The sequence below is a fragment of the Echiichthys vipera genome, assembly GCF_963691815.1.
Source record: "Echiichthys vipera genome assembly, chromosome: 9".
NCBI classification, from domain to species: Eukaryota; Metazoa; Chordata; class Actinopteri; order Perciformes; family Trachinidae; genus Echiichthys; species Echiichthys vipera.
In genome coordinates, this window is record NC_139834.1 from 16,714,484 (window position 1) to 16,731,872 (window position 17,389).

General features: G+C 39.4%; 1 protein-coding gene across 1 annotated transcript in view; it reads left to right on the forward strand.

Annotated features, from left to right (window-relative positions):
* Window positions 1–16,506, forward strand: part of LOC310952040 (chemokine-like protein TAFA-2) — a gene marked incomplete at both ends in the record, with an annotated part of 42,680 nt that extends 26,174 nt beyond the window's left edge. Inside the window, 3 exons of the mRNA XM_083920527.1 lie at window positions 10,349–10,498; window positions 15,211–15,335; window positions 16,453–16,506. Of these exons, the coding sequence (XP_083776653.1) occupies window positions 10,349–10,498; window positions 15,211–15,335; window positions 16,453–16,506 (329 nt within the window). The remainder of the gene's footprint in view (window positions 1–10,348; window positions 10,499–15,210; window positions 15,336–16,452) is intronic.
* Window positions 16,507–17,389: the final 883 nt, after the last annotated feature.

Consider the following 17,389-nt stretch of genomic DNA (forward strand, 5'->3'; position numbering starts at 1 on the left):
ATGGGAAAATCATTCTCTGCTGGCCGTTCTTACAGATTGCTGCAGTTGTTTATGCCATTCATGAAAGAAAGTCAGCGCAAAACTGCTGACCACCAAGACATTCAGTTCAAGTATGACCAGCACTGGTGTTACAATAAATTAAAGACACCCTGAATTGAGTTCACTAGTTCTAAGTTTCAGCTGTTGCAAGATTGTGTTGTGTCCTCATGTTTATTTCATTGGAAAAAATATGGAGGAATCAGCCACGTGATGCAACTTTGCTGTGTTGCTGTGTCATTGTATTTTGCTGTGCTTTGGGAATGGGAAAACTTTAGGACAACTTTGCAAAAAATAAACTCCTGCTCTATGTTTAACAGACAACTGGGGGGGAAACCGGACACAATAGACGTGATTGGTGTGACTGGCGCAGCATGATTACATACAAAGTCAATGTACAGAAGCAAGAATTTCAAGATGGGCTGCACATTACTCGTGATGCAATAGATGCGATAGATGCATTTGACGCGATAGATGCAATTTCCGCGTCTATGAAGTCCGACCCGTGGGTTGAAAATATTGAACTTTTCAATATTTTTCTGTGGCGCATCAGCCTTGAGATTGCGGTAAGCGTTATCGTAAAGTTCTCCGTGATAACATTCAGAGTATCACCAAAGCCGCCATTGTTGAGGTCCCTGACTACATCACGGAAACCAGACTGTTACTATGCATATAATATAATGGCTATAACTATGACCTGTGAATGGCAGCAATGTGCCCTTAGACATCTGGTCTGCCGGAAATCCACAAAAAGAAGAAGAAAACCGTCATTGCAGAGTGAATCGTATCTCCCGTCTGATCGACGAGGAGAGCCACTTTGTGCTGAAGAGGAGGTTAAATCACTGACAGCGCAATCTCACTACAACACAACTGTTCTTTTAAGAGCCCCAACCTTCATTAGAGAGCTAATTTCTGTTCTTTGAGAAGCATTCAGATCCCTGGTTAGCACTAGCATGACTTCCCATTAAGCATAACAGCAGAGTAGGTTATAATTGAAGGCTGAACAGTTAGCTTACTGCACCTTAAAAGGTATTTTTTTAAGGCATTTTGCTCAGTACATTCTTAGCTGGAGTGAGCTTGTAATAAACCATTGACTTAAATATGCACTGGTGTGTCATGGTCCTGGACTAGTGTCATGCATGCTCTTCCTCTTCCCTCATATATTTTTTCCCTGCTAGTCACAAGGGTAGTAATAACAAAGAAGGACATAAAGTGCTGCAGGGATGACGCAATTTTGCAGGCCAACAAGGAAGTAAGCATGGCCCTGGTTGACTTGACAGAGGGCCAATGGGTTTTGAACAGCAAGATAGTCTTCACAAATGAACACTAGTTCTAACATTTTTGAAGTGAAAAAAAAAGCTTGGGGCGGCCGGTGGCACAGTGATTAAAGCAGTCGCCCCTTGTAAAGAGACTGAAGGTCTTCAAGGCAGCGGCCGCGGGTTTGACTACGACCTGCAGCCTTTGCTGCATGTCTCCCCCCCTCTCTCTCTCTCTCCCATTTCCTGTCTGTTCTATCTAATAAAATGCTGGAAAAACTGCCCAAAAAAGAATCTTTAAAAGAAAAAGAGCTTACCTTGCACAGCAGCTGATGACTTTGTAGATCAGCGAGCCACTTCTTAGAAACAAACTTTTCAAAGAAACATTCAAAATTCAAAAGTAGGATATTAACTGACATTTTGTATTGTAGAATAAAATCTCTTAAGCCTGTGTTAACCACATACCTTATTTTGGGAATTTAACCAAAAATCCATTCAGAAAGTCCTATTGACTTTGAGACAAGGCAACTGGAAGTGTAAAAATAAGAATTAATTTACAGGTTGTAGGACTCATTCCTGCAGCTCTCTATGAGTGTGTTGCTATTGAACAGTGTAGTCATGCAAACTTCAACACAAACACACAACACTATTGGAGGTGTAGACTTGCAGAAGCCTTTCACAGGGAAAGAAAAAGGGTAGAGGACAGAGAAGGCAGCAGTGGTCGAGTGCGCGTGTTTCCCTTTCTCTCAATGTGAATGTTTTTGGCAGGATCTGAAACATAATTTTGATTGGCTCTGTGTTTACGATTCATAACGAATGGTGCCATCTCCAATGGGGCCAATGTAATTAAATTATTAACACAAATGCATGGACATACATGCACTGATTTGCGCACACATACTGAGAAATGTACGTTGTAATCCAATTGACTTAGTAAGCTGTCTGAACTGAATTTCCATTTCAAGATATGCTCTTTTTGAAAATACACGATGGGCCTTGGGGAAATACTTAAATATGTATACACTAAATATGTGATTAATATAGTGCATCTTTATGCAACATGAATATATTTAGTAATTAGAAGCATAATTTTCACTGTGTCAGGTATTTAGGGCCGGCCAGAAGGTCTTTAAAAAAACAAAAAAATTATTTTAAAAATGCCTGAACAACAAATAATTTGTATTTTTCAACTTCAAAAGTATGAAAGTGACTTTTCCTGTGATTGAAGCATTGTACAACAGCACCTACAAAATTAAACAATGTATTTATCGCACTGGTAAGTGCATTCATACATCATGCCAGTACTTAAATCAGACCTATTGAGGAATATTCAGCGGGTGTAGCTTCTTTGCCAACATATTCTCTTGACGTTGCAAGTGTGTCAACAGAATTTTTTTGGGGAAAAAAGACTGCGCTGCTTGGAAAATGTCGAAACACATATAATCAGCACATAGTTCATTCATTGTCTACAATCCCACACAATAGCTGCTTTTGTTTCCATAGCAATAGGTACTGGCTGCTTGACATGCATAATAAAGAAATGTATCAAAATATGATGAATTAAAAATGTCAGTACATTCTTTCTCATGAAAGCTGCTTGAACAGAATGTTTTCTCCCCCTTCCTACGGTGTGTGCCCATAACACATTCACATTAGCATCTGTCCTCTGGCTCCACCTGGCTAACTGCCCTACAGACATGAATCACGCAAAAGCAATAAGAGGGCAATATTTTAATGGTGCTCTTTGTGACTGTTAAATATGTATTGGAGCAAACATCAAAGAGATCATTTAAAGAGTAGTTTTTAAATGAGTGTGATGCTCAGAAAATGTTCTACTTAGTTCTGGCTGTTTCTTCCGCAATGGATGTGAGTGGCAAAAACTCTTTCTGTGTACCATGGTGTCACATTAGCTGCATTTGGCTGTGAACACATAGAGGGGGCTTGACACAGGGAAAAGATTTGGGATTACTTTACTTTCCAATAGGTTTACCTGGTCAGAATAGAAAATGATCCTCACAAATTAGGACGCTTGGTGACATGGTGACTACTCCCCCCCCCCCCCCCCCCCCCCCAGAATTCAGTTAATTCAGAATGCTGCTGCCAGAATCCTGACTTACTCTAACAAAAGAGTACATACAATCCCAATTTTATCTTCATTTGCTGGCTTCCTGTGCATTTTAGAATCGATTTTGAGATTTTAATTATCACTTTTAAGTCCTGGATGGAACTAGCTCCCAAGTATATTAATGCATTTTTAATCCAATATTAGCCCGAGATCCTCCAGTGGGTCCCTTTTAGAGATACCAAGATCTAGATTGAAAACCAGGGGCGACCGGGCCTTTGCTGTCAGGCACCTGTGGCTGTGAAATTATTTGCTCGAGGAAATCAGCAAAGGCACATCTTTGTCCTCTTTTAAATCTCTTAGAAACTTTTTAAAATGGGATTTTAAATGCGTATTCCTTGCTTTCTATGTCTAATAATGTATAATTATTATTTTAATTTCTTATTGTATACTTTATTGTAGTTTATTCTAATTTTACTTCCAATTTTCTTTCTTTTTATCATGCTTTTTTTTTAATAGTGTTTTGATTAGCTCCTGTTTTTATTTTTACCATTGTGAAGCACTTTGTAACTATTTTTTGAAAGGTGCTTTACAAATAAAATGTATTATCATTTTTACTAGCAGGTTGTCCAATGACTACCAATGACTACCTTGGTTGTGGCTACTAATGGATATGAAGAGTAAAGCTCTATTGGTGATGCTTCTCATTTTCTAATTTTGCAGGGAAGCGTTCAGTATACTGTAAAGGTAGATGGTGCAACGTGTGTGTGTGTGGGTGTGTGTGTGTGTGTGTGTGTGTGTTCAAATGACATTTGAAAGAAGTACCCCACTGGGACCATGAGAGCTATCTCATTACTTCATGTGTGTCAGTGAAACCAAACAACACACACACACACACACACACACACACACACACACACACACACACACACACACACACACACCACACACACACACACACACACACACACACACACACACACACACACACAAACACACATACACACACACACAGAGCACTGTCCATCTGTTATTTTGTCAGTAGCACGTCATCCTTAGTAAATGGGGTTAACAGCCACTGCTGTGTTAAGAGAGGCAGTGATAACAAGTCCTCATGCCATGTGATGAAATGGGAGGGGGCTTAGAGAGGGTGAGAGACATCGACAGTGTGAAAAAGGGATAGGTTGAGAGAGGGAGAACACACTATAGAAACTGTAAATTTTCTCTGATTTTGGGACTGTGATTGAGGATAATGGTTTGCTACCCTGTTGAGTTTTCTGTGCAGAGCTAAGAGCAAGTGAGAGAGGAGGGAAAATGATGTGCTGAAGTGGCTGAGAGAGATTGAGAAAAGAAGGGGTAATTTATGAAATAGCAGTGTTGAGGTGAGATGGATGGTAAATGGACTTGCATTTATACAGCGCCATTTTAGTCTTGCGACCACTCAAACACTTTACACTACATGCAATATTCACCCATTCACACACACACTTTTTAATTTATTCCTCGTAATAAACAGTATCTACCTAGTAGTACATCCACCTCATCAACACCATTAGGCCACATTTGGGTAGAAGAGAAGGTTATTCTCTTTGGGTATACTCTCCTTCATATTCCAATGGCTTTTCATTGATAGGAGGGTGTACTGTAATCCACCAGAAAAACAGGTGTGTATACCAGTGGTGATTGCTCTAAGACTGCAAGGGAAGCTCAGCTTTCCTTAAAATGTCACCCAAAAAAAAAAAAAAAAAGTGGTGAAATATGTACTGAGTTTCATTGACTAAATACGAGCTAGAAATCCTTCATCTTTTGTTCAGAATCAGCTACTTATCACAGGTAACCAGCGTAACTTCCTTCTCATTCATCCACAGCGCTTTACAGAGTCGGGCGCTCACCTTCTACTGACTTTAATGGGGAAGCGTAGAGCGGGTTGTTCGGTCATGGATAAATGCTGGGCTTTGTCCCACCTATCGGAGACTCAGTGTCTCTGGGGGTCTATGGGACCCGGATGCTGGCCTGGACGCTCAGCTTCAGCATGATGATTGGATGAGCTGTCTGAGGCGGAATCCTTTTTTGATTGACAGCTAAATGAACGAATCAGCGATCTTGAAGAATAAACAGCCTCCGGAGAATTTTCCAAATTTTTCATTCCGTTGTTCTGAACCGATCCGTAGACTCTACCGATCCCCAGTGACTTTGTCTTTGTTAAAAAATGACTAGCATTGTCTATGGCGACTCTGTTCTGTCACTCTGTGGTTACACACACTCACAGGCGGTCACACTTCACAGTAGCCTGACGCAGCAGCTCCAGCTGGGCCAAGACCGTTCAAGCAGCCTAGCTCTGCTGGCCATTGAGAGTACACTGGTCAAGTCCCTATAAAAGACGCCTAGTTGGTACAACAAGGTCACAGATCATTTTCTTGAAAAGGAAAAAAGGGTAGAATTTACATATAAATAAACACATTTATGATGTAAGCCGGAAAAATGAGCTTCCCCTCCTTGAAAGACCAGCAGCCACCACTGATGTATACCCTGTACACCTGGATATACCCTCCACTGCAGTCAGTGTGATCATACGCGCTCCAGCCACTTGCTAGGTTTTGTCCTTGTCTTGTTTTAGCAGTGCGTAAAATAGCTTTTTTGTGAGTGTGTGCATTAATGTGTAATTTTGTGTGTGTATTCATCAGAGTCTGGCAGATTTATTTTTTATTATTAACATCTTAGAACAACACAGCCTCAAACTATTGCCATAATTGGTTGTATTACAACGCTAAGAAAGCAAACTAAAACCCTGTACACACAATATGCCTTTGCAGTGCTGTTTCCCTGTGAGTATTGAACAACTATCTATCATTACATATTTTATGTATTTTATCCCCTTTTTGCTCCATGATTCTGTGATAGTGATATTGATATTTGGGTGTACGTTTACTACAACATTACCAACATCAGTATCAAAAAAAATACCGGGGACATATTTTCTGCCTTTGCCCTGCCTACTTTTTAACTCCTGGTGTTAAATGCAGCTCCTACTTCCAGTTGTGGGGACATGTCATATCAAGAAAGGAAATTACAGTCTGAAATTATGTGCTGTCTCTATTATGTTACTGCCAAGAGAGGCATGAAACCAAAATACCTAAAATATTCACATCCAACACAAATCCACCAGAAACAGTACTTTTTTGATTGTTTAAAAATGAAACGTATTGGGATTAATTCTGAGGCAGAATAAACCTACATGAGCTCAAACTATGAGCCTAACAAAGGTGAATAATGCCAGTTTCCATTTTATCAAATGTGAAATATGTACGGTGAATACAGCTTTTTTGACACATTGAGTATATAATCCTTTTAAAAAAGGATTGTGTTTTAACAATTTTCAAAAAATCTTGTTTTGGAGGATTAAACCCACAACCAGACCTCAAGAAGGATGATTACCACTGTCTGCATTTGGAAAAACCAGGAATAGCAGCATTCAGAACAATTATAATAATCAAACAGTTTTGGTCAGTCGGGCTTCAGCGTTTCCCATGTCTTCAGTTTTCTTGTCTGAGCAACTACAGAACACAGTCTATGATTTTTAAACCATTACTGCCACCTAGCAGAAGTAATAGCTTAAAAGTTGTCAAATGAAAAAAAAATTAACTGTCTGCTCAAGACTGAGCTGCCAATTAGAGTGTGCATAAAAGTCTGTCCATGAATCAAGCAGTGCCAAAATAATCATTCAACCATTCTTTCATACGGCTCCAGCTCACATTTATTTCACCATGTGGTCCATATTGAAAGAATGTAGTGCCATCTATTAACATTAATTTGTGTAATCAAGCCTGAATGAACTTTTATAGTCTCTATATTCTCTCACCTCCGCCTCCTCTATACTCCTCTATGCTCAGCTTAGTGCACCGCTGCTCTTACTAATGCTGAGTCAATTACTACTGTAGGTGCTGAGCCTAAAAACAGGCCAGGGTGTGTGTGTGTATGTGTGTGTGTGTGTGTGTGTGTGTGTGTGTATGCTGGAGGGAGTTGGGTTAGGGTGTTAACTGTGTGTGTGTGTGTGTGTGTGTGTGTTTGTGTGTGTGTGTCTCCCCCCACTGCATAGAGTCTGTCTGACCCCCCATGGTTCCCTGAACTGAAGTCCAGATGAAAGAGAGAGAGAGAGAGAAAGAGAGAGAGAGAGAGAGAGAGAGCGAGAGAGAGGGCAAGATAAGATATATTAGTATTAAACAAAACTAAAACTCAAAATTCCACAAGAAATCTCTAGTGGCTGCAATGTTCATTTTAGCCTAGGGCATGAAAGTGTTGGACGGAATAAATGACTGTTGATTTAGATATTCTTCCAGCCTTGTGACAAAAGGAGATAAAATGTCAAAGTGACCTCAAGAAATAACTTTAAAAGGTTCTCCCTCTGGGGAAGCACACAAGTAAACAGCTTACTATAATATTCAATATATAGTGAACTATTTTAATTTAAGAGTGGCACAAAGGTAGCTGCAGTATCAGCAAAGTTGATATATTTCATCCTTTGGGGGAGAGAAACAAATCGGGACATTTCACAGCAATTTCATTAATTCGTTCTCATTCATTTGTCATTACTACAAAGTTGACAGTTTGGCCTGAAGTCTGTGTTTGAGTAAAGGTCATGTAATAACCAAAATGGACAAAGACCTTGTGGGGATCATAAAAGTGTGGCATGATGTGTGGTAATGGTTGAATGGTCAGTAGTGTTCGGAAAATGCAGAACTATGAAGGCTTGTGTCAGAGTTAAGCTCAGGTCTCGTGTGGATTTTTCTTGTATATGAATGAAACACTGCCTGACCACCATAAATCATCCACTCGTTCTCTGGGTCGCCATAAATATTATAAATATTATAAATATTGACACCAAATTTTGTGGTAATCTGTAGATGATGAGATATCTTTTTGAGTACCTATAGTGTTGCGACCGACAGATCAATCAACCAACATCACTATCCACTGCCAGTGGATCAAAAAGGGAAATCAGAAGCCATGAAAGAACAATGAAAGGCAGACACACAGTGGGTGAGATATTAGACTGTGCCTTTTTTCACTGAGATATTAATTGGACTGGGCTTTGCAGGATTGCTGCTTTGTCTTTTTCTCATTAACAGAGCAAATTAAGAACTTTTCAAATCTCTGTTAGCCTGTTAAACATATTCATACTCTGTCTCTCATTTCGGCTCGCCTCAATTTTAAATACTCTTTGGACGGTGTGGAGTCATTGTTAGCTGCTTCAGTCTTCATTGCCACGCAGTGTGCACCCTTTGTTGTATTATGTGCGGAATCTTTTGTAATGGAAATAGCAGTAACTTCCAACAACTGTGTGAAAAGTCGAAATGAACACACCAGACTTATGCAACCATAAGACTATACAAACATGTGCATGTACACTCACAAACACACATCATGCAAAGTAAAGCATAGCTGAAGATGTGAACCGTACTCATTGTAGGTACAAACGAGCGTGCACGGATGCGTACAGGCTGTTATCTTACACACAGTGCTCTTGACAAGGCTTATTGTTTGTCCTTGACATTTTCATGTATTTGATGAAAGGCTGGTATGAAAGGACCATGTGTTGACATCACAAATCTTCAAATATAGAGTGATCTCTTTGTTCCCTCTCTTTTAGCTGACTCAAGGGACTTCTGTGCTCGGGGTGGACTTGTTGTTAATTAACAACACAGCTGTATTCATAAATGTGCACACACAGAGTGGTAGCTATAGAAGAAATGCAGGGCCTTCCTACGTATAACCCTCATTCGTATTAAAGCTAATTCTCACTTGGAATTGCTATAGCATACAATCCAATCAGTATATTCTAATAAAATCATTGGTTGTTTTTCTCTCTTCCATTTACCATTTAATTCCTTGTGTATTGCAGAAGGTCTTCAAGACTCATAACATGCATTTTCTAGACGAGCCTCTTAGTAAAGGAACAGCTGTGGCTCAGTAAGCTTGCAGTAGGAAACTGGGACTTTGATATTTGGTATATCTGTGAGTTGCTATGTGTGAGTGTCTGTAAGCTAAATATGTATTTGTACGTGGGTGCATGATTTTGTTTGTGCACACGCATCAGTGCATAAATAGATAATCTTAATTAATTTTGATTGTAAACTGGTCTTGTGTAGCTCATGGCTGTCTGATAATAGTCTCATAATCACACTGAATTGCCCTTTCATTTCACTTCATTATTCAATTTGGCATCATGTTCATACCATGCCATTGCTAGTCCTCATTTGGCAAAGGGGTGGCTATTTTTTCTGAGCCCTTTGGCAATGACTGAAAGTAAGATTGCTATGTCTTTTTTTAATTCATCATAAATCAGGACAAGGTGCTATATAAAAACTGTCAATCCAAATGCAAATCCTCCAAATTCAGAAACTGTGTGTTTAAACGAGCCGTCAGGACTTCTGTACGGTTGTGATGTCCCAACTATACTATATATAGGTAGAAAGTGCCACTACAGTGATGTTACAGATACTGCGACGGCAGTGCAGAGACACCGGAAGCACGAATACAGAAGTCCCAGAAACACTAACCAATCAGAGCAGACTGGACTTTTTCCGGGGGGGGGGGGGGGGGGGGGGGGGGGGGGCAGAGGGTTAATACAGGTATATTCAGACAGACTGTATGAGAACAAGAATGTTTTTTAAAAAAAAAAACTAAAGCATGTAAACATGTTCTTAATAATATCATAATTATAATATAGCATAATATCCTTTAAGTGTTATTATTTCATTTTTTATGGCAATTTTTGTGTGGCCGTTTCTAGATTAAGCACAGGTATCTAATGTCCTCCTTTTCCTACACACCAACAAAGTTCAACAACACAGATTTTGACCACAACACCATAACTATTTCAAATGCTGGAAGAGACTTTGCCAATGATTTATTGGTCTGGAACCAGGTTAATCTGATAACAAAAAAAAGAGTAAATGAGCCTGGTGTACTGAAAACAGTGTGTCTCTGTCCACAGTGCATGTGAAAGCAGGGACGTGTGAGGTGATTGCTGCCCATCGCTGCTGCAACAAGAACAAGATCGAGGAGAGATCCCAGACTGTCAAATGTTCCTGCTTTCCTGGGCAGGTCGCTGGCACCACACGGGCCATGCCCTCCTGTGTAGATGGTATGTACCACATATTTTTGTTTGTGTATGATAATGAAGTATAGTGCAGGTATCAGGCAGAGCTCCAAAGTTGTGCTTTTATTACTCAAGAATGAAACATCTGAGCTAGAGAAACAAGCTCAAACTGTCCCTTTTCCCACCTTCACACAGCTGGCCAATCATGGTGTTAATTGTGGGTGTAGATGTCAGATTGTCAGTTTCGTACACTTACAGAAATGGTAAGACACAGCCTAAGCCTAAGTCAAAATCAGAAAGCTCTTTGACCATCTGACAAGCAGTACTGACGGAGTATATGGCCACTTAACTCCTCCTGGTTACAGAAGCCATGACAAGCTGTTTTATTTACTGGGACGTGTGCCCTCACAGTGTTGAAAATACCAAATTCAGGAGGATGATCTTGACCCAGATAAACAACACCCAGTCAGCAGCATTTTAGTTTAAAAAGAAAGGACTGGAAGAAAAAATCATCCAATCACATTCATGCAGGTGCACAGTACAGCCATTATAACCCGATTTTTACACTAAGAGTAGAGTGAGTGGTGATTTAAAACATGACTATGTAAGTTTCCACAACGCCGCCCCACTTTTACTGTAGCATTTATGATGCTTAGGCCTGATGGGCCACAGGGCTTGCAATACACCGGAGGATACTCTGCTATTACTCTGCTGATGTGCTCTCTCCACCACCCTTACCTCCTTTTAGTATGTTTAGCTACCTTTGACTTTATTTGATTTATTTGACATATAAAAATAAATACATATATAGCAAGACATATACTACACCTGAAAAAAGGATAACACAAAACCGTTCTAAGATAATTATAATATATAATTATTTCCATTGTGGTTCTCTTTCCAGGAAGAGAAAGATAGCAAAGCAGGTCACACATGAATAAAGACTCTGTATCATCCCATATGTATTCCTGATTTAACTAAGATTTACTATACATACTGTATATGTTTGGAAGTGAATGATTAGCTCTCCCAGTACAAATCTTGTTACTGCTCTAATTCTTTGAGAGCCCCCTTAATGAGCAGAGTATTTTTCGACAAATCTAACAACCATTTGCTATAAATGGTCAATTCCCTCACAGGTGTCTTTGTCTGAAATATAATTTATATTCTCACAATCCTCACTAATGTGGCACTCAAAAACATTGCTTAGTGTGACCCTGTTAATTACATTATACTACATACATCTGTTCAATTTTAACATGTGTTCTAGTGTGGGCTACTCCCCTCAGTCAATTGATCTAAAAAAAATTGAGCCAAAATACTGTAGGTGTTCTTGTAGCCACTGAACAGAAGGCCCCATTACAGAACCTTCAAAACCCCACTGTCCCGGCTTTCCTGTCCAACATTGTTTCTTGCTTGGTCAATTATATTTTTGTAATGAAGTCAGGTAAGCAACAAAGATGATTTCATGAGGATTAATTGCACAGATAAGCAATTCAAAAAAAATGAAATGCCTACTCCGGCTAGATAAACAGAAAACAGAAATGAAACAGAAATCAGAACTATTCAGAACCGCTTAAGTATTCTCCTGAGTGGCAGGATAAGTATAATGCTACATTAGGAGGAATTCAGGTGTTTCTGCTACTATACTGTGCACTTTACTCAAAGTCATGTGAACATAAAAAGGACTCCCAACATGAATCCTTAAAGCAAATCGGCATCGTGTAGACCCACATGTCAATCTGGGGTTCTACACACAAATGAGCTTCGTTTTGCAGTAGTGCTGATAATTCTAGGCCAGAAAATGTACTGTGAAAGAAACTCTCTAGTCCTCAGTGTTTCTCAACTCATGTCTTTACTAAGCTGCTTGCATACAGGAGAGACGCTACCACAACGGGGTCCAAATGTTCTCTGCCTTTCTCCAGATAGCTTCAGAATATATACAGTCACATCAAAGCACCTTACAAACACAAGAACATCAAAGTAACAATAACAACAGCACACCACCCAATGTTCATGACCCCAGTAGATGTTATCAATGCTTTACGACCACCAATTGTCCCCATCTGCAACCCCCATGTGACCCCTCTCCCCCCATGTGACCCCCTCTCACAATTTCCCCAGCACTCACCCACAGCTTGAATGCCAGTCAATTGTTATGTTAATCAACATACAGAAAACCAAGGAGTTACACACCTTAAACTCAGAAAAACCCACTATGTAAAATTGATTTCTCACTGTACCCATATGACCGAAAAATCCCCCTGGCTACTGTTCCTGTGTCCACAAAATCAGTATCCTACCCCGCCTGCAGCTCTAAACAGGGGCAATTGACAGACTGCAGTTTTTGTGGCACTTGGTATTCAGAAACTGTTTCTTTAACAGAGCCATTAGGACGTCTGTACAGTTATGATGTCACAGTTTATAGTAAGAAAGTGCTATCACAGTCATTCCCCAGCTGCAATGACGGTGCAGAAATACCAGAGATACCAGAAATGGGCGTTTTAAAGAGACAGGCGCTAAAACGAAGCTTTTCAGACAGTGGGTGAAAACAGGTATATTCAGACAGACAGTATGAGAAAGATAATGTGTTTTTTGAACATTAAAGAATGTTAATATATTCTAGTAGAAACCCAAAATACAAGTATGAACCTGAAAATGAGCATGACATAAGACCTTTAACTACATAGATTTTGTAGAATTCACAGTTGACATGTGTAACCCACCAGGTGAATGACCACAGTAACAATATTTGTGAGCAAAGTTGGTTGTCAGAGATTAATCACAAATTTGACTCTAATCTTTTGCTTGTGGTTTCTGAAATCATTCATCTGAACACAATGCCATGCAATAGACCTGGTTGAAAATAACCAGGCGAAAAGTACCCCTTTAAGTAAAAGTAGTGATGCCACATTTTAGAAATACAAGCATGCGTTATATCAGTGTATCATTATATCAATGGACCATTGTTATTGATGCATTTACATGTAAACAGTAGTGGAGCTCACTTTAAATGTTTTGATATACTTTTGGGTCAAGTAGCAAAAAATAAAAATACTATAGTGTGTTACAAGTACCTTCAAATTGTACTTACAGTTAGTACAGTACTTGAGTTAAAGCAATTCTTACCTTTCTTGCATGCCTCACAGCAATTCCCTCCAAAGTCCCAACCTTTCCCCCCTGCCTAACCTCTGACGCTACCCCAACATGCGCAATCAGAGGAATGCTGGGTTCTAGTACAACAGGAAGTCCAGAGTTTCAGACCTCCAATTAGGCAAAATGCACTGGAATGTCTGTCCAAGTGGAACCTCCTACTAGTGAATTTGGGGGAGATCTACCTACTCCTTTGCCTGGTTGGAGGTCTGAAACTTCAGACTTGACATGGCACTCGAACGCAGCATAAGCAGCACAAGTGAAACAAAGCAACAGATGACAGACAGGTAGCTCAGCAAATCAGACTTTTATCAGAAATATGTACGAATTGAATATTGATGAGTTTTAACACCTGGTGGATTTCTTTTACATTTTAGTGTGCCATACACTTATTAGGAACGTTTTAAGATTACAAAAGAAAAGTTTAAAAATGCCAGAAAGGTAAGAATTGTTTTACTTAGCTTTCCTACATTTTTATTATTAAAAGTAAGGAATCATTTCTAACAACATACTGTAGTAATTCAATACATTGTAAGTGCTCATGTCTTTTCCCACTTGAAAAGAGCTTCTTAACCATAAAACTCTTGAACTGCTGGCGGGTATGACTTCAATATTGAGTTAACACAGATTCTGACAGACCACTTAATGATGACTTGATGAAAGTCTGCCTAAGCTTTGTACTAGGACTTCTGTACTTAACAGGGCTACCATCTGCAATATCTGATTAATTTCTTTTAAAAAAAAAGGGGGAAAAAAAGACACCATGGCAAAGTTTGGCTGTTAAAGACAATTATCTTTCTCAGAAAGTGTCACTAATCCCCTGGGAATTATGTCACTGGATGGTATGCAAGCATTTAAGTTACAAAGTTGGTGTGACAATCATTAACGTGCTAAACATTTAATTACTTGTTAACTGGCTGTGGAGTGATAAAGAAAGGAAATTCAACCTTCCTATAATCGCATATTCAGTGTAATCAGTCAGTCAGCTTTAACTGTGGTGAGTGTTATTTTATAACTTTTTTTCTTTACTTTTTTGTTTAATCATCTTCCTTTTCTGTGTGTTTAGTCTTTCTAAGCCTGTTGTGTTGGTTAAAGGCACTTCATCAGTTAATTTTTTATACAGAATAAAACAGATGATACATTTATATTTCTTTTCCTGTCCCAGAATGATGAGCGTTGCTGCCAGATTTTTCTCCAAATAGGTCTACCGCTTCACCTTAGAGACATAAAGTGTGGCGGATGAAAACATGTTTCCATATTTCATTACGCGTTCCACATCGTTTTAATTGGTTATGGGTTGACTTTTATTTACATCATCCTGTTGTGCCCTCTTTTTCTGAAAAGCTTTTATGGCACCCAGCTGGAGAATTGGTGCTTATGGTGCTGTTTATTTTGATGTGCCCCACTAATATTCGCATAACGGTATATGAATTTGCAGATGAATTTGCAGATTCTCTAAAAATTTGTTTAAAACTGGTGGATGGATGGAAACTTTTCCAGTAAAAGCTTGGAGTTGAAATTGCACGGTCTGCATGCACACCCACAAACATAGTCACATCTTTAACAAATTAGATACTTGCACCCTCTTCTCTCTCCTCCCCCAGCCTCTATTGTAGCCCAGAAGTGGTGGTGTCAGATGCAGCCGTGTATGGACGGTGAGGAGTGTAAGGTTCTCCCAGACCTCACAGGATGGAGCTGCAGCACAGGCAACAAAGTCAAGACCACAAAGGTTGGTGTTCCTCATACATGCATGCACAAACACAAGATCAGACCAACCAATAAGTGACCCACACGTTGTGTTATATCTCTGTCCTATCTCTGTCTCCATTCTCTACTCCTTTCTATTTTCCCCGCAATATCATTCTTTTTCTCACCCAACTTCTCCCTTTTTACTTTTTCATCCTGCCCATCTTGGATCTCACATCAAACAATCTCTGAACAAAAACAAGGCCAACGGGAACAAGGCAAATAACAGATACACAGATACACACACGCAGGGAGCAAGAACATTGCAATTCCCTTCACTCCTATTGCCCTGCTTCCCTGCGTCTGACTGGAATGCCATCTGACTCGATGCAAAAACAACTCACTACAGCAGATACACTCGAGTGGTAATTGTCCTCGGATAGTTTTTACGCTCTGGTTAACCCATAATACAGTATGTGCTCCTTGTGAATTTGTGTGTCGACTTCCTTGTATTTCCTCAATTTTTTATCAATTTCTGTCCATTCTTTATGTGTGTGTGTTTTAGGGATGAGACAATAATGGTTATATATCGCAGATCACAATAAAAAAAGCTCACAATAAGTTAATCATGATGGATTTCCAGTATCAGGATAATCGTGAATATCCCTAACAAGTGACTTGTCAGGCAAATTGTCTGCAATCGTTAATTTGGCCACAGCCCATACGCTACAGTTCAAATCAAGTAGTGAAAGTGCATGTACAATTAACAGTGCTGTGTGTTTATTAACCACAACAAAAAGAAATGAAAGCATGATCATTTAAAATTTCGTTGCAAGTCCGTGCAAGTACTATAGACTACTACTATGACATTTTTAACAAGGTAGACCTCATGATATATGATAACCTTATTGAAGATCATTTGTTTTTCACTAAAAAAGATGTGTGTCCTACATCATTTGTGTCTTAATGTAGTAATATAAAGTGATTCCAGTGTGTTTTAGTGCCATTTTAAGATTGTATATTTTGATTATTATTATTAATTATTATTATTATTATTATTATTATTATTATGAGGATAATATCATCATATCAATTATTTTTGTCAGGATAATCGTTACATGAAATTTTCATATTGTCCCATGTCTACTGTGTGTATGTAGGTGTGGTACATTGTATCTGCTCACACACCTGTTGGTTTCTCTTCAGTGGCCTGACCTGAGCAAACTCTTAGCTGTCTGTCATAGAAGGGAATTTGTGCAAGACTCACGTCTTGTCACTGTATGCTTCTGTTTCTAACCTCCATGCTTCTCTCTGCCTTCTCATCTTCCATTATTCATGACTGGGTGCAGACCTTTGTTTTCTGCCTAAATAATTGATTGAAGGCGTGGTCAGAAGAGGGAGAGTGCATCTCCTTGGGTAAAAGAGAGGGATAAGTAAAGCTTAGCACACATGTGGACTCCTCTCTCTTTCCCACTCTCTCTTTCTTTAAAACACTCAGAGAGTCTCCAATACACCTGACTGATTAAGAATTCCTTCCCTACTTTTTCCTCTGCTCACCTCTCACCTAGCAAAGTGGATCTCGCCCCGTCAAGTTACACTCTTTCCTTCACAGCTCCTCCTCTTATCCTCACCCCGAAATAGTTTTCGGCTAGCTGCCGGCCCAATCTCAAATTTGCGTTAGGCTGCTCAGAAGTGTTACTGCACTTTCCAAATTTACCGCTTACATCACAGCAAGATAAAGAGACAAAGTGATAGAAATAGAAAATGACAGAGTGGTCTTGGAGTATGTAAAAGGCATAATTGAAAAGAGAGGCACACAAGGGTTGATCAGATATGAAGATGATGTAATTTCTGAATATGTGAGTGCCATTCAGAAGTTGATTCATATATCTGATCTCATGCATTAAGTGTTATCAAACCCGAAGAGCTCATTTAGAATTTCCTGAACAAGATCAAATCAAACCAGTTCCAGCCACGCAACGCTTTATCACTGACTCTGTTGTAGTTTGAAAGAGCACAAATATTTGCTGTCCCTTCCATTCAGGTCTTTGATCAATGATGTTTGTGTGTGTGTGTGTGTGTGTGTGTGTGTGTGTG